Genomic DNA, 22754 nt, shown 5'->3' on the forward strand with positions numbered 1-22754 from the left:
CACCTACGCTCAATTTAGAGTCACCAGTTAACCTAACCTGCATGTCTTTGGACTGTGGGGGAAACCGGAGCACCCGGAGGAAACCCACATGGACACGGGGAGAACATGCAAACTCCACACAGAAAGGCCCTCGCCGGCCACGGGGCTCGAACCCAGGACCTTCTTGCTGTGAGGCGACAGCACTAACCACTACACCACCGTGCCGCCTAGTAAGAATGTATTTTTTTTCAAGAATTTATTATTGTTGTTGTTATAGCGTTTTTCACAAATTGCTTCTGTCATTTTGTCAGTTTGTTTATATTCTAAGCAGAATTTTTTTTTGTCAGACATTTTGTCTAAAGTTTTTATCGAATTTGCAAAAAATAAAAATGCTCCGTTTCTCAAAATCCAGTGAATGTGGAGAGAATAAAACAGTTATTCCACTCAATCTCATCGTACATGGATTATAGACAACTCGGTGCTACGCACCTCATCAGCTCTCAGCTCATGTACGACTCGATTTCATGGAATAACTGTTAAATGTATGTCGCTCTGGACAAGAGCATCTGCTAAATGCCATTAATGTAATGTAGAACCACACATCTCTAATAAAACTGTTTCTCTTTCCTGTACACTCTGACTTAGCTAGAACTTTCATAAAACTGTCTAGCTAGAACCAGAGAACCCATTAAAACTGTGCATTATTATCTGGGTTAGCTGAAAGCCTATGGGTTAGCTAGTACGATGTATAACTATTCGTACAAGACACTATCCGGTTGTTCTAAAGTCACTGTAATTCCCTGTGTGTGTGTGTGTGTGTGTGTGTGTGTATATATAGGGTTGTAAGATGAGGGACCATGTGGTAAATGCGGCAGAACCTGGGGACTGTGAAGGCAACGTGAAATCTGTGCGGACTCGAATACTGAATGACCTGCTGCTCCACAGAAACGCTGTGTGCATGAGCTCCCCAACAGCTACAGACAGGTCCGGAGTTCCTACTCACCTTAAGTTAAAGACTATTGCTGTCATTTTTAACAGACTCACTTGGCGACCCATATTATTGATGACGTGATTATTTGGTCTAACACAGAGGACAGGAGAAATGGTTTATTTTTGCTTGTCTGTTTTTTTCTTCTGTTTTTAATGTTATGTATGACTGACTAACCTTCAGATATTTGCTCTTGTGTTTGTGCGTTTGTGTAGCAGTTCTGTGGAGTCGTCTAAACAGAGTGAGCAAGTGCATGAGTGCGATATCACACTGGACCATGCAGCCCTAAATGTTCATCGAGCCAGAGAAGTCACTGCTGTGAGTTTCCTGCTTTTATTTTATTGTCATAAACATAATCACTACTTTCATATAGTACTTACTGTATGTTATTGCTATATATATATATATATATATATATATATATATATACAGTACATATATACAGTACATAAAGTTTAACCAACCTTGTAAAAATATCCAGAAGTCAGTTGGTGGGTGGGTTTTTTTTGGTTTTTTTTAAGTACCCCCGCAAACAAAGTTTGGGGGGTATATAGGAATATATATACCCCTTATTTATTTATTTATGGGGGGGGGTATATAGGAATATATACAGATAGGGTTAGGGTGATGTGTCTTACGTTCAGGTTGCACTTGATGGCTGCTGACTGTTCCAAAGTTTGAGTTATGCCTGAGTTTGAGTTATCCCCAAGTTAATGTAACTTGCACTCAGAGATAACTCAAAATTGGAGATAAATGTTAGGGATAATGCAAACTTGGGAGTAACTTAAACTTGATATTCAAATTTAGGGATAACTCAAACTCAGGGATTTTTGATTTGTCACATAGTTCACAATGGGGGAAGAAGACAGGGCAAAGCTCCAATTGATTTTCAACCCCCTTGCTTTTAGCATAGATTTTTACACCGGATGTCCTTCCTGATGCAGCTCTCCCCAGTCTTTCCAGGCTTGAGACCGGCACTAAGGATGTACTGGCTTGTGTAACCCCAGTGGCTGGGTATTTTTACCTAATTTGCATGTCTTTGCATGGGTTTCCTCCACAGTTCAGACACGGGGAGAACATGCAAACTCCACACAGAAAGGCCCCCATTGGCTGTGATGTTTGAACCTGGAACCTTCTTGCTGTGAGGCGACAGAGCTAACCACTACACCACCGTGCCGCCCATAACTTAGGGATAACTCAAACTTTGGGATAACTCATATTCAGGCATAAGTCAAACTTGATGATAAACTTAGAGACAACTCAAAGTTAGAGAGAACGCCAAATTGGGAATAACTTGAACTTGATATTCAAATTGAGGGCTAACTCAAACTTGAGGATAACTCAATCGTAGTGATAGCTCAAATCTTGGAGATAACTCAAACTTAAGGATAACTTTGGGATCAGGCTCAGGGTTAGCTGGACCAACACTACTATCATGGTGAGCTAGAACCATTTCTCACTCCCTCTCATCTGTTTCAGTTTTCTCTGTTGAAGAACTGGAGTCTCCAGCTGGTAAGCACGCGCGCACTCACTCTCTGTGTATCCAGTCTCACAGATCCATACACCCACTCAAAAATAAAATTGTTTCAGGTGTATACAGTATATCCTTGATGTTTTTATTGATATTTGACTGCACACAGCGGCAACAGTCTTTATTGTCTGAGGATGAGGATTACACTACGGGGTCAGAGGTCACAGAGGATGAAGTTGGGGATGAAGATGACACATCAAAGAAACAAGGTAGGCTGAAGTTGTGCTTAAATTAAGTTTTTCAGTATGTATTGTAGTCGTAGTAGTAATAATAATAATATCATCATCATTCCAAGCTTTCTGAGAGTGTGGCCTGTTGTCTCATATTTCTCAGTGGCCGATGTCCCAACCATTTATGAAACTCTTGAAAATTTTCTGTTTTAATGCTGAAAGCACACAGTGTAAACTGGATGAAACAAAAGACTAACACAAACACCATGATTCCACTGATGCTGGTTCACTAGCGCCACCTCGAGGTTATTCTTTCAACTAACCTGACTGTTTGTTGTTTTTCTGGATAACAGACTTGATTTTTTTTTCCTTTTTATGAATAATTCATTTTATGCCAAGCTTACTAGTTGGTTATTCTGAAATGCCTATATAAATTAAAATAAGAGAATATCCAGACCTTGTGGGTTGTAAATAATTTTTATTTAGTATTTATTTCAGAAGCAGTGGCTCTTTTTTGCTAGAAGTTTGTAGGCATGAATTACTTTACTGTTTAACATTCAGACTTATTTATGTTTGCTTGTTTTATTAGCTGTAAAAAGGCAGAGAAAACCAGGCAAGCCTTTGAAAAGACAAGTGTCCTCACCAAGCATACTGCACAAAGAGCAAGCTGGAGGAGATAAGGTGTGTCAGCAGTGTGTTGCTTTGTTTATTTCTCGACTTTAACTCCAGCTTTCTCAAACTCACTGCATTATTCATCTTTTAACAGGGCGCTTCAAAGGACTCGACCCCATTCATGTATGTCATATCGGTCTCCCTAATATGTCACTAAACTGACAGCTCAGTGTATACACATATACAGTTTACTTAACACATATACAACCCCAATTCCAAAAAAGTTGGGACACTGTAAAACAAATAAAAACAGAATGTGATAATTTGCAAATCATGGAAAGCCTATACTTCACTGAAAATAGGCAACATATCAAATGTTGAAACTGAGACATTTTATTATTTTTGAAAAATACATGCTCATTTCAGGGTGGCATGGTGGTGTAGTGGTTAGTGCTGTCACCTTACAACAAGAAGGTTCTGGGTTTGAGCCCAGTGGCTGATGGGGCCCTTTCTGTATGAAGTTTGCATGTTATCCCCGTGTCTGTGTGGGTTTGCTCCAGTTTCCCCCAGAGACATGCACGTTAGGATAATTGGTGGCTCTAAATTGACCGTAAGTGTGAATGTGAGTGTGAATGGTTGTTTGTCTCTATTGGCCCTTTTCCACTACCCTTTTTCAGCTCACTTCAGCTCGCTTCAGCTCACTTCAGCCCGACACGGCTCGCGTTTCGACTACCAAAAACCAGCACGACTCAGCTCGCTTCAGCCCTGCTTAGCCCCTAAAACTCGCACGGTTTTGGAGTGGGGCTGAAGCGAGCCAAACCGTGCTGACTGAGGCTGGGGCGTGAGCAGACACTCCCCTGTGCACTGATTGGTGAGGAGGAGTGTCCTCACATGCCCACACACGCCCCGCGAGCGCGCTGGGATCTGTAAACACCGCAAACCCGGAAGAAGAAGAATTACGAATTACGAGAATTTCTGAAGCCTTATGCGCCTCGCCTCATCTATACGCTCTTGCCAGTATCTGTTGGCGTTGTCGGTGACAACAAGCCACAGCACCGAGACCAGCAACACTAACGACTCCATGTCCTCCATGTTTATTGTTTACTATCCGGGTCGTGAGACTACCGCTTAAAAGCTCACTGAATCAGTGACATACAGAGCATCGTGGACGAGTTTGCGGAGCGCAAGGCTCGTTGTATGCCCTTCAAATAATGCGCGCAGTAGGCTATTGGTGTTTTATTATGAGCCATGTACAGTATGTCACCTAATGTTTTTTTGTTTCTGAGTTACATGCTCGTTTGAAGGACTTAATGTACAAAATAACATAGTTGCACCCCGTAGTGTTGAAATTGGTAAACACAGTGCATTCAGTGAGGTTTGCACCGCCCTCCTTTTATTTCTGACTCTTCCTGTCACCGTTGCAACCTCTGAGCGCTCATTCGTATGCCCTTCAAATAATGTGCGCAGTATAGGCTATTGATGTTTTATTATGAGCCATGTACAGTGTCCTAATGTTTTTTGTTTCTGAGTTACATGTTCGTTTGAAGGACTTGATGTACTAAATAACATAGTTGCACCCGGTAGTGTTGAAATTGGTAAACACCGCAGTTGCGGACATTTTGTAGCCTAAAATGATGTTATGATAAGCTTTAATAAAGGGCCCGGTCATTTGCCCCGCCCCCGGCCCGGCTCTGACTTGTTCCGCCACTGTCACTGATGTCACTGTTTGCGCTGCTTAACGACATCACATGACGTCCACCCACTTTCGCTAACTCCACCCAATGTGTCCACCCACTTCCAGCCAGCACGGTTCAGCGCGGTTGTAGTCGAAATGCAACTCCAACAGCCCCGCTCAGCCCGACTCAGCTCGACTCGGCACGGCACGGCTCAGCCGCGTTTGTAGTGGAAAAGCGGCATATGTGTCAGCCCTGTGGCAACCTGGCGACTTGTCCAGGGTGCACCCCGCCTTTCGCCCGTAGTTAGCTGGAACCTCGCCCGTGACCCTGTACAGAATAAGCGTTTACGGATAATGGATGGATGGATGTGCTTATTTTGAATTTGATGTTAGCAACATGTTTCAGAAAAGTTGGTACAGGGGCAACAAAAGACTGAAAAAGTTCTGTAATGCTAAAAAAAATAATTTGGTTAATTGTCAACAGGTCAGTAAGATGATTTGGTATAAAAAAGACCCTCCCAGAGACGCGGAGTCTCTCAAAGTAAAGATGGGGCAAGGTTCACCGCTCTGTGAAAGACTGTGTGGGCAAACAGTGCAACAATTTAAGAATAACGTTCCTCAATGTAAAACTGCAAAGGATTTGGGGATCGCATCATCTGTGTGGGGTAACTCGGGGGGTAGTTATAGTGGGGTAACTCAGGGTTATGTGGGGTAACTCAGGGGGTAGAAGTAGAGCAATACAAAAGTAGAGCTATACAAATAAACTTGACTTGACTTGGTCCATAATATCATTAAAAGATTCAGAGAATCTGGGGAAATCTCTGTATGCGAGAGACAAGGCTGAAAACTGACACTGGATGCCTGTGATCTTCAGGCCCTCAGGAGACACTGCATTAAAAGCAGACACGTGTCTGTAGTGAAAATCACTGTATGGGCTCAGGAACACTTCAGAAAACTATCATCTGTGAAAACACTTCATTACTGCATCCACAAATGCAAGTTAAAACCAGATATAAATAATATCCAGAAACCCCGCCCCCTTCTCTGGGCCTGAGCTCTTTTACGATGGACTGAGGCGAAGTGGAAAACTGTCCCGAGGTCTGATGAATCAAAAGTAGAAATTCTTTTTAGAAATCATGGACACCACGTCCTCCAGGCTAAAGAGGAGAGGGACCATCCGGCTTGTTATCAGTGCACAGTTCAAAATCAGCATCTGTGATGGTATGAGGGGGCGTTAGTGCGCATGACATGGGTAGCTTGTACATCTGGGAAGGCATCATTAATGCTGAATGATATAAACACGTTTCAGAGCAATATGCTGCCATCCAGACAAAATCTTTTTCAGGGAAGGCCTTCCTTCTTTCAGCAAGACAACGCCAAACCGCTTTCTGCACATATTACAACTGCATGGCTCTGTAGTAAAAGAGTCTGGGTGCTAAACTGGCCTGCTGCAGTCCAGACCTGTCTCCCATTTAAAACATTTGGTGCATTATGAAGCGCAAAATATGACAAAGGAGACCCCGAACTGTTGAGCAAATGAAATTGTATATCAGGTGAGAACTGGACAACATTTTTTCTTTCAAAACTACAGCAGTTGGTCTCCTCAATTCCCAAATGTTTACAGAGTGTTGTTAAAAGTAGAGGTGATGAAACACAGTGGTAAACACGTCACTGTCCCAACTTTTCTGAAATGTGTTGCTGACTTCAAATTCAAAACGAGCATGTATTTTTAAAAAATACAATAAAATTTCTCAGTTTCAACATTTGATATGTTGTCTTTGTACTGTTTTCAATGAAATATAGGATTTCCATGATTTGCAAATTATCGCATTCTGTTTTTATTTACGGTTTACACAGCGTCCCAACTTTTTTGGAATGGGGGTTGTATTAGTTTGAATCATCCAGTCCTAAAAATCATCTTTTCATCATCTTCTTCTCTTCTTCCTGTCTCTTGTTTTACCAGAGTGAGCATGCAGAAGAGTAAATGGGACAGCACTCGCTCTCTGAGGTTTAACCAGGATGCCCAGAGGGAGGAAGGTCTCTGCACTCCTCCAACATACATGTTTAAGTCACATCAAGTCCATTTATTTGTATCGCACTTTTAATAATAGACATTGCCAGAAAGCAGCTTGACAGAAAAATAAAGGTATTAAACATATGAACTTATAAATTTATCCCTAATAAATTTACGTATCCCTAATGAGCAAGCCTGAGGCGATGGTGATGAGGAAAAATTCCCTGTAGAAAAATGTTTATACTCTAATACTGTCGTGACAGCCATGTTTTCCATCATCACTAATCTGCATGCTTTCCTGTTGTGTCGTGGAGTAAAAAGAAAACATGAATCTGCCCAATGAATAGCTTTAAATCATACTAAAGACGTTCTTTAGCAGATGCATGAATCAAACGAGAAGGGCACTCGGAGAGCGCAGACCTCTGGCAAGGACAGTACTTGACTCTACTATGATGCACAAATATGTCTGGCTATAGTTTTAAAATGATCAGAATTACATGTCTACATGTGTATCACAGAGGATTACTGGTACCCATGAATGTGGATTGTGATATGGAGGAGTCATACAGTGCCTTGCAAAAGTATTCATACCCCTTGAACTTTTTCATATTTTTCCACCTTACAACCACGAGCTTAAAAGTTTTTTATTGAGATTTTATGTGATAGACCAACACAGAGTAGCACAGAATTGTGAAGTGAAATGAAAATGATAAATGGTCTTCAAAATTTTAAACAAATAAAAATCTGAAAAATGTGGTGTGCATTAGTATTCAGCCCCCCTGCGTCAATACTTTGTAGAGCCACCTTTTGCTGCAATTACAGCTGCAAGTCTTTTGTGGTATGTCTCTACCAGCTTTGCACATCTAGACACTGAAATTTTTGCCCATTCTTCTTTGCAAAATAGCTCAAGCTCAGCCAGATTGGATGGAGAGCGTCTGTGAACAGCAATTTTCAAGTCTTGCCACAGATGCTCAATGGGATTTAGGTCTGGACTTTGACTGGGCCATTCTAACACATGAATATTCTTTGATCTAAACCGTTCCATTGTAGCTCTGGCTGTATGTTTAGGGTCATTGTCTTGCTGGAAGGTGAATCTCCTTCCCAGTCTCAAGTCTTTTGCGGCCTCCAACAGGTTTTCTTCCAGGATTGCCCTGTATTTAGCTCCATCCATCTTCCCATCAACTCTGACCAGCTTCCCTGTCCCTGCTGAAGAAAAGCATCCCCGTAGCATGATGCTGCCACCACCATGTTTCACAGTGGGGATGGTGTGTGCAGGGTGATGAGCAGTGTTAGTTTTCCGCCACACATAGCGCTTTGCATTTAGGCCAAAAAGTTCAACTTTGGTCTCATCTGACCAAAGCACCTTCTTCCACATGTTTGCTGTGTCCCCTACATGGCTTCTTATGCCTGTCTTTCAACAATGGCTTTCTTCTTGCCACTCTTCCGAAAAGGCCAGATTTGTGGAGTGTACGACTTATAGTTGTCCTGTGCACAGATTCTCCCACCTGAGCTGTGGATTTCTGCAGCTCCTCCAGAGTGATCATGGGCCTCTTGGCTGCTTCTCTGACCAGTGCTCTCCTTGCTCGCTCTGTCAGTTTAGGTGGACGGCCATGTCTTGGTAGGTTTGCAGCTGTGCCGTACTTTTTCCATTTTTGAATGATGGATTGAACAGTGCTTCTTGAGATGTTCAGAGCTTGGGATATTTTTTTATAACCTAACCCTGCTTTAAACTTCTCCAGAACTTTATCCCTGACCTGTCTGGTGAGTTCTTTGGTCTTCATGATGCTGTTTGTTCTTCAGTGTTCTCTAACAAACCACTGAGGCCTTCACAGAACAAGTGTATTTATGCTGAGAGTAAATTACACACAGTAGGACTCTATTAACCAATTAGATGACTTCTGAAGGCAATTGATTGCACTGGATTGTATTTAGAGGTATCAGAGTACAGGGGGCTGAATACTAATGCACACCACATTTTTCAGATTTGTATTTGTTTAAAATTTTGAAGACCATTTATCATTTTCGTTTCACTTCACAATTCTGTGCTACTCTGTGTTGGTCTATCACATAAAATCTTAATAAAAAACTTTTAAGTTCGTGGTTGTAAGGCAGAAAAATGTGAAAAAGTTCAAGGGATATGAATTAGAGCCCTGCACTCCCGCGGGAGTCCCGCGGGACTCGCGGGACCCGCCACAAAGCAGTGTGGCACGGGACAAATTTTGAAAGCTCATTGCGGGCGCGGGCGGGACCGGAAGTGCACATATGCGCGCGCGGGCGGGAGTGCACATATGCGGTGCGGGTGGGAGCGGTGATAAGCTGCAGTCCCACTAACTAAAAACGTGCTTGAAATAAAATTTATAAATTATTAATTTATGCCTATCATATATAATTTGTGCTGAATATTTTATTTGGCATTAATAAAAACATTTTAAGATGCCTAAATTTGCAGAGAAAGTCAGATTGCCGGATTGAGTGAGAAATAGCATCTTAAACTTGTCATTGATCACCCTAAGGGGAAATTCTTTGATCACTCTAATGACTCACAGTTCACACCCAGCTAGCAAGAGAGCAATGAGTGAATTGATTTACTTGTTGTGTTAGTCTACAACTTTAACCAGAGAGACAGGTTACACAGTGACGGTAGGCTTGACTCAATGCTATCCCAGAAATCCTTCCTGTAATATGCAAATTTGGCTGTCCAATCAGAGGCGGCCAAATTTGCATATTACAGGAAGGATTTCTGGGATAGCATTGAGTCAAGCCTACCGTCACTGTGTAACCTGTCTCTCTGATTAAAGTTGTAGACTAACACAAGCAGGAAATCAATTCATTTCTTTTACTAGCTTTGCTTTGCAATAAAAAAAAAAATTGGTACAAAGCAAGCCCATTCACTTTTTTATGCTGATCATAGAATTACAATGGTTTTCTCATGTGATAAAAATGTGTGATTTGTGATTAAATATTTTAATTGTTTGACAGCGCTAATTATTATTATTAGAGATACTACATGCTGAATTCAGAAATAAGGTAAACAATAACAAACGTGAGCTGTAGATATTTATGCTCAAATCCACTCAAAGTAGGGGGCGGGAAACCATCACGCGGCGTCAAAACAAGAACTTTCCTGAGAAATAATGCGAACGTCTGCATCATGCGGGATTTGCGGGCGGGAGCGTGACAAAATATGGCAAGCACGGGCGGGAGCGGGACTGAAAATCATAATTCTTTGTGGGCGCGGGCGGGAGCGGGACTGAAAATCATAATTCTTTGCGGGCGTGGGCGGGAGTGGGACTGCACAATGCGGGCACGGGCGGGAGCGGGACTGAAAAATCCGACCCGCGCAGACCTCTAGTATGAATACTTTTGCAAGGCACTGTATTTCTACATTGGTTATGTTTTGTCAGTACTAAACTTTATTGCCATCGACTGGATTTTAAGACATATAGCATTATTGGGCGCAGATTTCGCCCAAGGCCTAATGCTGAATCTTTCAGTGTTCGTGAAAGTGAAGCTAAATTCTGACTAGGATCTGCTCCAAAATTTAATAGGTTCATCCTTGGGTCATGCTACACCATTCCACCAAGTTTCATGGAAATCAGGTCAGTAGTAGGTTTTGTGCAATCCTGCCTACTGACAGATGAACAAACCATGCTGAAAACCACCTTGATGGAGGTAATTAATGTACTGTGCATCTTAAGAACTAGAAATATCAAAATTTAAGAAAGTTGTTCAGTGCTGTAGATGACTGATAAGTGTATAATCCCGAGCTTGGCATGAAAATAATATCCAGAAAGCTTCATGTTTGGAAAGTGGCGATTCAAACTCCAGTCGTATTCACTCTTGGTTACAAAGGGCATATGTGGCAGAGGTGATTTTTAATTTACTACTCTTACTTTCCAATATCATAGTGATGTTTTTTTTTCTTAATTCCCCCGCTCCCCTACTCTGTGTAGACCAAAGGAGAATGGTGGAGATTATTGACTATCTGACTAAGATACGCGTTGGTGATTTGGAACAGAGCAAGTCAAAGGACACTAAGGAGGTAAAGCAGAACCATGTTCTTTATTAAACATGCGAAGGAGAAGTGGAAATGTACTGCATCAGAATGTGAATAGAGCAAAATATTTGTGTGTGTATGTGTGTCCTTAGCATGCAGGAGGTATCTACTCCAGGCTGGAGGCACAGTTTAAGAGCTCCACTCAGCTGAGTAACAGACAGAGCACCTCAGACAAAACACTCCGGTACGGCGCGCGCGCACACACACACACACACACACACACACACACACCAATGCAGCATGTACACAACACTCTTTTAGTGTTTATATGAGAAATGAAATCCTTGGAGGAATGTTGTGATAGGAAAATAATCAATGACTGGGCTGCTGTGTATTTTTCAATGACAACCCAGTGTTTCATTCCTTTGATACCACAGCAGTTCATGACAATTTTTTTTTTAATTAAAGAATTACCTGTCATACTTTTTAATGTTTATAATTACATTTAATGTTGTGGAATGTCTGTGAAACTAGTTTTTTTTATTATTTTTTGAGATTTACATATTAACTGTAAACATGAGCATTTTAACAAAGGAAATAAATATATTATCCCCAATCTGACAAAAAATGAACAAAATCACAGCAGTGCATAAATTACAGAAAGTTTCAGGTTAATCACTGTGGCAGTGGGGGCGTGGCCTAGTGTCAGTTTGTGAATGGAGGGCGGGGCCGGGGAAGGTGAGTGGCAAAGTCACTGCACCTGTGCTTAATTAATGTTGTGTGTCTGTGTTGCAGTGACAGAGGATAGAAAAGGAGGGAGAGAGGCGAGAGAAGGGAGCTCTCCCGACCACAATGCATGCATATATATGAGTGAGTGAGTGAGTGAGTGAGAGAGACAGACAGACGGTGTGAGCAAGCGAAGCTGAAAAGCTAAAATAAATAAAATAAAGTGTGTGTGTGAGAACATCAACTCCCACCTGCCGTGCTTCTGTACTCCACTCACATCAGGGAACTGTTACAGTGGTGCCAAAACTCAGGAAAACATCACCAGTGCTTCTGGACGCTGACATTGGAGGAGGTCAGCCGGCCATTCACATTCGGCCAGCAACTCCGGGACGCCTGAGGGCGGAAGACCGCGATGCCGACGGGATCATCGATTTGGTGGCACTGGAACAGTTCACCTCTCGACTTCCAGAAGGAACAGTGGAGTGGGTCCAGTGTCATCGCCAGGGCGTCGCTAGAACGAGTCATCGAGTTGGCGGAGGATCATCTGGAGGCAGTTCTGATGACAGGCGGATGAGATGCCTCTCCTCATTTTCTTTCTCTCTCTCTCTTATTCCGCCCTCCTTCACTCTCTCATCCCGTTCCCCCACCACAGAGGCTGTGGCTAGCTCCTCCCCAGCTGGCCTGTCACACCTGCGGTGTCCTCCCATCGCTCTCTTCCATGTCTGTGTCTTCTCCCCCTCAGGTGAGTGACACCCATAACGCTAGCGCAGAAGGAAAGCCTGGGCCGGTGTGCTGGTGCGGCGGGGAGCCGGAGCATCTCCCAAGTCAGGGATCAGCAACGGAGGTGGGAGCTGTGATCTGCATCCCCAATGCACCAGAGACCGTCCCCGATTGGGCCAGAATGTATCGCATACCGGTAAGCGTTCAAGGGGATACATATCACGCGTTGGTGGATTCCGGTTGTAATCAGACCTCAATTCACCAAAGCCTGGTGCAAGGTGAGGCATTGGGGAGAGCACAAGTGGTGAAGGTGTTGTGTGTGTGTGTGCACAGGGATGTTCACAATTACCCTCTAGTGTCTGTCCATATTCTATTCCGGGGCCAAAAACATAGAATTAAGGTGGCGGTTAATCCTCGTCTCACCCACTCGCTGATTTTGGGGACTGATTGACCAGGGTTTCGAACTTGAATGGAATACATAGTAGGGAGTGGGTCCTGCTGTAAAACGTCATGGGGGGGATCCCGGTGTGGCATTGACTGAAGAAGCTGTCACAGAGCCATCCACGTCATCACTGCATCAGAACAATACGAGGAGTGAGGAGCAGCCCTCCCCTCCTCCCACTCTCGGGGATTCCCTCGAGGATTTCCCTTTAGAGCAGTCACAAGACGAGACTCTGCGGCATGCGTTTGACCAAGTGAGAGTAATCAGTGGTCAAACTCTCCAGCCAACTCTACACCCGTCTTCCCGTATTTCACAATTATTAAAGATAGATTGTATCGAGTGATGCAGGACACTCAAACCGGGGAACAAATAATCCAGTTGTTAATTCCAAAGAGCCGTAGGGAGCTCGTCTTCCCTGCAGCTCACTTTAATCCCATGGCTGGACACTTGGGTCATGATAAAACACTAGCCCGAATAATGGCCCAGTTCTGTTGGCCAGGGATTCGCGGGGATGTTCGTCAGTGGTGTGCGGCGTGTTGCGAATGCCAATTAGTAAATCCCGCAGCCACTCCAAAAGCGCCTTTGCGCCCTCTCCCTCTAATCGAGACCCCCTTCGAAAGAATTGTTATGGATCTCGTTAGGCCATTAGATCAGTCAGCATGAGGATATCGCTTTATTTTAGTTTTGGTGGACTATGCAATGCGATATCCAGAAGCGGTGCCTCTCCGCAATATCTCAGCATGCAGTATTGCGGAAGCGCTCTTCTGTATTATCTCCCGGGTCGGGATTCCGAAAGAAATCCTGACAGACCAAGGCACTTCGTTTATGTCACACACACTGCGCAAGCTGTATGGGTTACTGGGGATTAAATCCATCCGCACCAGTCTTTATTACCCACAAATGGATGGTTTGGTAGAGAGGTTTAATCAAACTCTTAAAAATCTAATTCGGAAATTTGTAAGTGAAGACGCAGGTAATTGGGGCAAATGACTCGAGCCCCTGTTATTTGCAGTACGAGAGGTCCCGCAAGCCTCCACGGGATTTTCCCCGTTTGAATTATTATATGGGCGAAAGCTGCGTGGCATCTTGGACGTGCTGCAGGAAAATTGGGAGGAGGGACCTGCGCCTAGTAAGAACAGAATTCAATACGTTCTCGATCTGCACACAAAGCTCCACCCTCATGCACTTAACCCAGGAGAATTTGCAGCAGGCACAAGAACGTCAGGCCCGGCTGTATGACTGGGCACGCGCCTTAGAGAGTTCACTCCGGGAGACAAAGTACTCGTATTATTGCTCATGTTGAGTTCCAAATTATTTGCCAAGTGGCAAGGGCCCTTCAAGGTCACACAGCGAGTTGGGGACGTTGACTATGAGGTGAGGCGAACGGATAGGGTCGGGGCTGTACAAATATACCACCTCAACCTATTAAAGCGTTGGAATGAGGGGGTCCCTGTGTCATTGGCGTCGGTAGTTCCTGAGAAGGCGGAGCTGGGGCCGGAGGTAAAAACAACCACAACCTGAACCGCTCTGGTCCCTTGTGGAGACCACCTCTCACAGGCCCAACTCACAGAGGTAGCCACATTGCAGGAGGAATTTTCTGATGTATTCTCGCCCCTTCCTGGCCACACCCACCTCATAGAACACCACATTGAAATGCCCCCGGTGTGCGTAGCCACCCGTATTGCTTACCTGAACACAAAAAAAAGGTAATTCGGGATGAACTCAAGGCCATGCTTGGCATGGGCATAATCGAGGAGTCACACAGTGACTGGAGCAGCCCGGTGGTCCTGTTACCCAAGGCCGACGGGTCGGGCCGGTTCAGTGTGGACTATACCTGTAGGAAAGTCAACGCGGTGTCTAAATTCGACGCATACCCAATGCCTTGCATTGATGAGTTGCTTGATTGGTTAGGTGCTGCTCGCTTTTATTCGACACTTGATTTGACGAAGGGATATTGGCAGATCCCCTTGACTCCTCTGTTCTGAGAGAAAATGGCTTTTTCCACATCGTTTGGATTACACCAGTTTGTCATGCTTCTTTTTGGGTTGTTTGGGACTCCCGTTACATTCCAGCAGCTCATGGACAAGATCCTCCGCCCCCACGCCACCTATGCGGCAGCCTACTTGGACGATATAATTATATACAGCATTGACTGGCCGCAGCACATAGAACACCTTACGGCTGTTCTAGAGTTGCTGAGGCAGGTGGGTCTCACAGCCAACCCGAAAAAGTGTGCAATTGGGCGGGTGGAAGTACGGTATCTGGCTTTCCACTTGGGTCATGGGCAGGTGCGTCCCCAAATTGACAAGATGGCAGCGATTGCGGCCTGCCCGAGGCCTAAGACCAAAAAGGGGGTGAGACAGTTCCCGGGGCTGGCTGGCTACTATCGTAGGTTCATACCTAATTATTCGGACGTCACCAGCCCACTGACTGATCTCACTAAAAAAGGAACACCAGATCCGATCCAGTGGATGGAGCAGTGCCAACAGGCTTTCACCAGGTTAAAGGCTGCACTGTGTGGGGGGCCACTCTTACACTCCCCTGACTTCTCTCTCCCCTTTATTTTGCAGACAGATGCATTGGACAGAGGGCTAGGGACCGTTTTGTCCCAGGAGGTGGAGGGTGAGGAACGCCCCGTGCTGTACATCAGCCGCAAGCTCTCAGTGCACGAGAGTAAGTACAGCACCAAGAAAGAATGCTTGGCCATCAAGTGGGCAGTCCTCACTCTCTGGTACTATCTGCTGGGGCGCCCTTTCACCCTCTGTTCGGATCGCGTGCCCCTCCAGTGGCTCCACCACATGAAATATGCCAAGGCGTGGAACACCCGTTGGTATCTAGCCCTCCAGCCATTTAAATTCGAGGTGGTCCACCGGCCGGGGGCGCAGATGGTAGTGGCGGACTTCCTGTCCCGTCGGAGGGGGGTCCGTTGCAGGCCGGATGGCTCCCCGGACTGAGTTGGGCGGTGGGGGTATGTGGCAGTGGGGGCGTGGTCTAGCATCATTTTGTGAATGGAGGATGGGACCAGGGAAGGTGAGTGGCAAAGTCATTGCACCTGTGCTTAATTAATGTTGTGTGTCTATGTTGCAGTGACAGAGGATAGAAAAGGAGGGAGAGAGCAGAGAGAAGGGAGCTCTCCCGACCACAATGAGCATGCATGTGTGTGTGTGGCGGTGTGTGTGTGTGTGTGTGTGTGTGTGTGTGTGTGTGTGTGTGTGTGTGTGTGAGTGAAGCTGAAAAGCTAAAATAAAGAGTGTGTGTGTGTCTGTGGTGTGAACATCAACTCCCACCTGCTGTGCTTCTGTACTCCACCCCCATCAGGGAACTGTTACAATCACAATTCAAAAGCATGAGTTTTCAAAAAGTCTGTGTGAGGACCCCACAATTGAGCAAAGTTCTTGTCTGTCCTTTTAAAATTATACGTTAGTCTCTCCAAAGCCAGACGTACCATCAGTTCCTTTGTCTAGATTCCAGTGGACGGTGTATCCATACTCTTCCATAACAATGCAGTTATCCTTCTGGCTTGTAAAAGTCCAAAGTCAATGAGCAGTGACTGCTGCAGAGTCACAACAAAGTCTTCAGGGTATATTCCCAATATACAGAGTTTGGCTCGCAAAGGAACTTCCTTTCCAGTTATGAGACCTATACGTCCTATGACACTCCTTCAAAATCGCTGTAGCTTTGTACACACCCATAAACAATGAATTAGATAGATTAGATTAGATAAAAATTTATTGATCCCTTTGGGCGGGTTCCCTCAGGGAAATTAAGATTCCAGCAGCATCATTACAGATAAACAGAGAAAAGAAATAGAGAAAACTTCTAGATAAATTAAGTATTTACATATACAAATATAAAAACAAATAAGATATGGGGAAGGGGGGGTGCGGCAGGAGAGGTCCTCCTGTTACACCCCCCCCCCCCCCCCCAGAGACGAGTTGTACAGTCTGATAGCGTGAGGGACAAAGGAGTTTTTGAGTCTGTTCGTCCTGCACTTGGGAAGGAGCATTCTGTCACTGAACAGGCTCCTCTGGTTGCTGATGATGGTGTGCAGAGGGTGACTGGCATCGTCCATGATGTTCAATAGTTTGTCCATAGACCTCTTCTCTGCCACCGTCACCAGAGAGTCCAGCTTCATGCCAACCACAGAGCCGGCCTGCCTGATCAGTTTGTCCAGCCTGGATGTGTCCTTCTTGGATGTGCTGCCCCCCCAGCACATCACGGTATAAAACAGGACACTGGTGACCACAGACTGATAGAACATCCACAGGAGTTTTCTGCAGATGTTAAAGGACCGCAGCCTCCTAAGGAAGTATAGCCTGCTCTGTCCCTTCCTGTATAAGTGTTTGGTGTTGCAAGTCCAGTCCAGTTTGCTGTCCAGCCACAGCCCGAGGTACTTGTAGGAATCCACAGCCTCCACCTTGACTCCCTCGATCAGAACTGGTCGTGACCTTGGTCTGGACTTCCTAAAGTCAATGACCAGCTCCTTGGTCTTCAAGGTGTTGAGCTGCAGATGGTTCCTGTTGCACCACACAGCAAAGTCCCTCACCAGGCTCCTATACTCTTCCTCTCTGTCGTCACTGATACACCCAACGATGGCTGTGTCATCGGCAAACTTCTGAATGTGACACAGCTCCGAGTTGTAGCAGAAGTCCGCCGTGTACAGGGTGAAGAGAAGAGGGGCCAGTACCGTGGCCTGGGGTGCTCCGGTGCTCCTAATCACAGTGTCAGATGTGTCCTTCAGCCTGACGTACTGCGGCCTGTCAGTGAGGTAGCTGGAGATCCAGGTGACCAGCCAGGGGTCCACTCGCATCCTGTTCAGTTTGTCCTGAAGCAGTAGGGGCTGGATGGTGTTGAAGGCACTTGAGAAGTCCAAAAAGAGGATCCTCACCGTGCCATTTCCCTTATCCAGATGCGAGTGGGCTCGGTGTAGCAGGTAGAGGATGGCGTCTTCCACACCGACACCTGCCCAGTACGCAAACTGCAGACAGTCCTGGGCATGTTGTACCTGGGGTCTGAGAAGGCTGAGGAAGAGCCGCTCCAACCTCCTTCATCAGATGTGAAGTGAGTGCCACCGGTCGGAAGTCGTTCAGCTCGCTGGGCTGATTTCTTTTTGGGAACTGGAACGATACATGATGTCTTCCAGAGGGTGGGCACTCTCCCCAACTGCAGGCTAAGGTTGAAGATGCGTTGGAGTGGTTCACCCAGTTCAGCAGCACAGGTCTTCAGTAGTCGGGGACACACCTTGTCCAGGCCTGCTGCTTTCCTGGGGTGAAGCTTTCTCAGTTGACCTCTGACCTGGTCTGCAGTAATGCATGGAGGAGTCTGTGTTGAGGTGGGGGAGGAGGGGGCTGCTGTGATGACTGGGGGGAGGTGTGTTGAGGGAAGAAGGAGAGATGGCTGCAGTGAGGGAGAGGGTGGGGGGGACGTGGGCTGGTTGAACCGATTGGAAAAAGTCATTCAACTCATTCGCCCTCTCCACTGTCCCCTCAACGACTCTGGTCTTTGTATTGTGGCCTGTGATGGTTTTCACACCTTCCCAGACCTCCCTCATGCTGTTCTCCTTCAGCTTCTGCTCCACCTTTCTCCTGTAGCGGTCCTTAGCTTCCCTCACGCAGTGTTTTACCTCCTGCTGTGCTGCTTTCATTGCCTCCCTATCCCTGCTCCTGAAGGCAGCCTTCTTCCTGTTGAGGACAGCTTTGACTTCCTGTGTTACCCATGGCTTGTTATTAGGGTAACACTGTACAGTCTTAGCGGGGGAGACCACGTTTGCACAGAAGTTGAGGTAATCTGTCAGACAATGTGTCAGCCCCTCTATGTCCTCACAGTGTGGGCTAAGCAGCATATCCCTGTCTGTGATGTCATAGCAGTCTCTGAGGGCATCTTCCATTTCAGGGGACCACTTCCTGATGGAGCTAGTTGTTGCAGGCTGCCTTTGAACCAGGGGGGTGTACTTCGGCTGTAGAAGAACCAGGTTGTGGTCAGACTTCCCTAGTGGGGGGAGGGGTGTGACTCTGTATGCATCCCTCACATTAGCATACAGCAAGTCAATTGTCCTGTTGTTCCTTGTTGGACAGTCCACAGCCTGGTAAAAAGCAGCCAAAGTAGAGTCCAAAGTAGCGTGATTAAAGTCCCCAGAAATGATGATAAATGCCTCAGGGTGCTGTGTCTGCAGCCTTGCTGTGACAGAGTGAATCCTCTCACATGCAGCGGCTGCGTCTGCCCTCAGAGGGATGGAAACACAGATGGTGATCACATGACTGAACTCCCTTGGCAGATAATATGGCCGCAGGCTCACGGCTAGCAGCTCCAAGTCTGGGCAACATAAAACTGTCTTTACGGAGAAATGTCCCGGGTTACACCAGCGATTGTTAACATAAATGATGAGTCCCCCACCTTTGCTTTTCCCGCATGTTAGTGTCTCTGTCGGCTCTCACAGCAGTGAATCCCTGCAGGTCCACCTTAGCATCCGGTACGAGGTGTGTTAGCCATGTCTCCTTAAAGATAAATAAGCTGCTCTCCTGGTAAATCCACTGGTTGTTCAGAGCGGAAAGCTCGTCGACTTTATTCGGCAGCGAGTTCACGTTCCCCATGATAACGGAGGGAATGGATGGTTTGTAGCACCGCCGGTTGTCTGCTAGCCTAGCCTTTAGCTTAACTCCAGCCTTGTAGCCCCTGGGTTTCCTCCTCAGCTCGGCCGGGATGGGGTGTCGTATCCCGGCTCGTCCCATTGTTTTCAGGGCCAGCAGCTCCTCTCTCGAATAAGTGAGAAAACTGGCTCCTGGTTGCGTGTTAAAGTTAAATATATCCATGTTATATAGTAAAACACACTATGTCTTCGTAAGAAGAGCAGAAAAGTAAAAAAAGGTGAAAAAAAGAGGTTTAAAGAGCTAAAAACTACAGAGCTACTGGAGAGGCAGCCGTCTCACACAGTGCCCATACGTTATTATTTATTAATGCACCTTTTTCCTCTCTGGACTTTACACAGATATCAGGGGATATTAGGGAATATGTGATTTAAACCTGCTAGTTGTAAGATAGGTACACATCAACCATTTATATTCTAATAAGTTAAATTTTGTGTTAATAGACTGGTCTGACCCTTAAACCAAGCCATTTCCCAATTAGCTTCATGAATGTCCTCCTTTATGTCAACTCTCCATGCATCCAGCTTTTTGGAAGATGACTCTTTTGAATATCTTAACATTAACTCATAGAACAAAGAGAATTGTCCTCTACCATTCATGTGGGATAGAGTTAATTCCTCAATCTTAAACAGTGGTGGTACAGACAACAGTTGTTTGTGTGGAAAAGATAAAATAGTTCAGCTGTAAGTATTTAAAGAAATTTTTTCTTAGAATGTCATATTTCTCACACAGCTGATTATACGACAGCAAGTTGCCTTCTACATATAAATCTGAAGTTTTCTCAGATTTGTAAATCCTCCATCTGCTCTCCCTGGTATGAAACAATCGTTGCCCCATATACAGGAAAACTGTGATAATGCTGGTGTGTCTCCAACATGCTGGTGTGCAGAGTGCCACACTGAGATGGTATTTCAAAGAAAGGGATTCTTTGTCTGTTTAACTAGCTTTTTGACACTTGTTGAATATAAATAAAGCTTGTCTGTGAAATTAGTTACTTTATCACTTACATTATAGCAGCTACTGTTGTTCTCTCACCAGCCTCTTTTTTTTCCTCTGTCTTTAAGTTAACAAGAAAAAATACATTTTCTTACTTGATCAGTGCCAACCTTGCTGTTCTGAAGCATAGCTTCCCTCTGAATGTTAGAAAACTCTGACACTAGATACTCCTTCCAAAAATGAAAAATTAAAGTGTCCTGATAAAACATTCACTATATCAGTGTCAGTAAACCTGCTGAGAACGCTTTGACTACAAACATGGACACCCTGAACTACAATCCCCAAGACTCACAGCGCCCTCTGTCTCCCAATTACTAATCACAGCTGTCACTTATCTTCCTAATCACCTCTCTCCCTATTTAAGCCACTCACTCACACTACTCCAGTGCGAAGTATCGTTCTGCTCCCTCAGTTCATACCAAGCCTTATATCTTTCTGATTGCCTTTCGTATTTCTGACTTTTTCTTATCCTTTCACGTTTTCGCTCTTTGTCTTTCCTCTATTACATCGTTCGCCGATCGCCCAACCCACGCTAGTTTACCGACCTCGATTTCAGTCTCTCGTCTTGGCTCTGTTTACTGTTTGCATCCCGCTCTCTTCTGCACATACAGTACATCCGTAAGCGCCTGCATTCTGACAGTCAGCAGTTGCACCTATTTTTTTTTATCGGCCGTAGTCCCTTTGTAAGATGTTACGATAGAAACGATAATGTATTCAATCAAGTATGTTAATATAAACCTGTGATTTGTATTACAGTCAGTACTACTGTTAAGTGCTACTGTTATAGAAAATTAATCAACACCTTCTTAACAATGAGTGAGTTCTACAGTGTTGTGCTTTATATATAAATATAATATATAAAATATAGTCTGTTGTATCAGCTGAAGAAACACTATGCTCAAATATGAGAGATCTGGGGGGAAATCCCCCCCCCCCCCCCACAAAAAAAAAAAAATAAATACATTTAAATTCTACAACACCTTTATTTTCCCATTATCTGGGTTTTTCCCCCCATACCTGGAAGCCTACTTCCAGGAATAGCGTATATTCAATGATGTGAACTGTTTCCTGTAACTTCAGACACATCTATGTCGACACACGCCTTAACAGTCTAGCACAAAAATGATTTTCTAATAATTATTCTTTATTATGTTAAACTGGTGATTGTTTAATCCTGCTTTTTTCTCTCTCTGTTTCACATCCATTTTTAACTCTTCTTTGGTCTTTTCTTAGGGCGAAGACGCGCTCTGGACAGTCTAGACCAACGTAAAAGAAATAACTGAAGATACAGAAGTGCTGACAAGCATGTGAATGAAACAAGGGACTTTTTTGAAGAGGTGTTTTTTAAAAAAGTCCTTTTTATCCATCCGTTTTCAGACAGTCGAGAGGTTTGCAGTATCATAATGGAGGCCAGTAAAATCATTCATTCATACAGCAGAACCTGATTAAAACGTACTGGATACTAATAGCTTGGCAGAAGCTTTCCAAAACTTTGCCCACTCCTTTACATATTGTGCTGCTAGCTTCATAAGCGTATCTTTTCATTCTTCTCCTTTATTTTATTTTGCACTTGTAATTCCTGTCTATATCATTCTGTAACCTATCATATACAATGTGCACATGTTCATGTTCTGATCTCAGGTAAAAATAAAAGTAAATATCCGTCCATCCATCCATCCATTATCTGTAAGCGCTTATTCTGTGCAGGGTTGCAGGCAAGCTGGATCCTATCCCAGCTGACTACGGGCGAAAGGCGGGGTTCACCCTGGACAAGTCGCCAGGTCATCACAGGGCTGACACATAGACACAGACAACCATTCACACTCACATTCACACCTACGCTCAATTTAGAGTCACCAGTTAACCTAACCTGCATGTCTTTGGACTGTGGGGGAAACCGGAGCACCCGGAGGAAACCCACGCGGACACGGGGAGAACATGCAAACTCCACACAGAAAGGCCCCTGTCAGCCACTGGACTCCAACCTAGAACCTTCTTGCTGTGAGGCGAAAGCGCTAACCACTACACCACTGTGCTGCCCATATACAGTATACATACATACCCTGCTATAATAACCTGCACTTTAAACTCTCATAAACAACCACAACAAAACAAATTAAGTCCAGATTATCTACAATAAAAATAGAAGCTAAACTCTAATGTGACTGGGTTTTATTTTGCTTAAAGCATCATGAAAAGCTGAATTCTGTGTTGTGTGATCATGTGACTTATCTGATATTTAAGAAGTGGGATCAGAGAG

The 22754-nt window shown here is 44.8% G+C and overlaps 1 protein-coding gene across 1 annotated transcript in view; it reads left to right on the plus strand.

Moving 5' to 3' along the window:
* sanbr (SANT and BTB domain regulator of CSR) overlaps positions 1 to 22165 on the plus strand; it is a 66450-nt gene extending 44285 nt beyond the window's left edge. The window contains exons 12-21 of the mRNA XM_060934810.1: positions 818 to 963; positions 1186 to 1285; positions 2447 to 2479; positions 2608 to 2707; positions 3258 to 3349; positions 3435 to 3463; positions 6919 to 6992; positions 10923 to 11011; positions 11119 to 11210; positions 21728 to 22165. Coding sequence (XP_060790793.1) covers positions 818 to 963; positions 1186 to 1285; positions 2447 to 2479; positions 2608 to 2707; positions 3258 to 3349; positions 3435 to 3463; positions 6919 to 6992; positions 10923 to 11011; positions 11119 to 11210; positions 21728 to 21764 — 792 coding nt within the window. The 3' untranslated portion in view covers positions 21765 to 22165. The remainder of the gene's footprint in view (positions 1 to 817; positions 964 to 1185; positions 1286 to 2446; positions 2480 to 2607; positions 2708 to 3257; positions 3350 to 3434; positions 3464 to 6918; positions 6993 to 10922; positions 11012 to 11118; positions 11211 to 21727) is intronic.
* Positions 22166 to 22754: the final 589 nt, after the last annotated feature.

Source organism: Neoarius graeffei, chromosome 11 (genome assembly GCF_027579695.1).
Source record: "Neoarius graeffei isolate fNeoGra1 chromosome 11, fNeoGra1.pri, whole genome shotgun sequence".
NCBI lineage: Eukaryota > Metazoa > Chordata > Actinopteri > Siluriformes > Ariidae > Neoarius > Neoarius graeffei.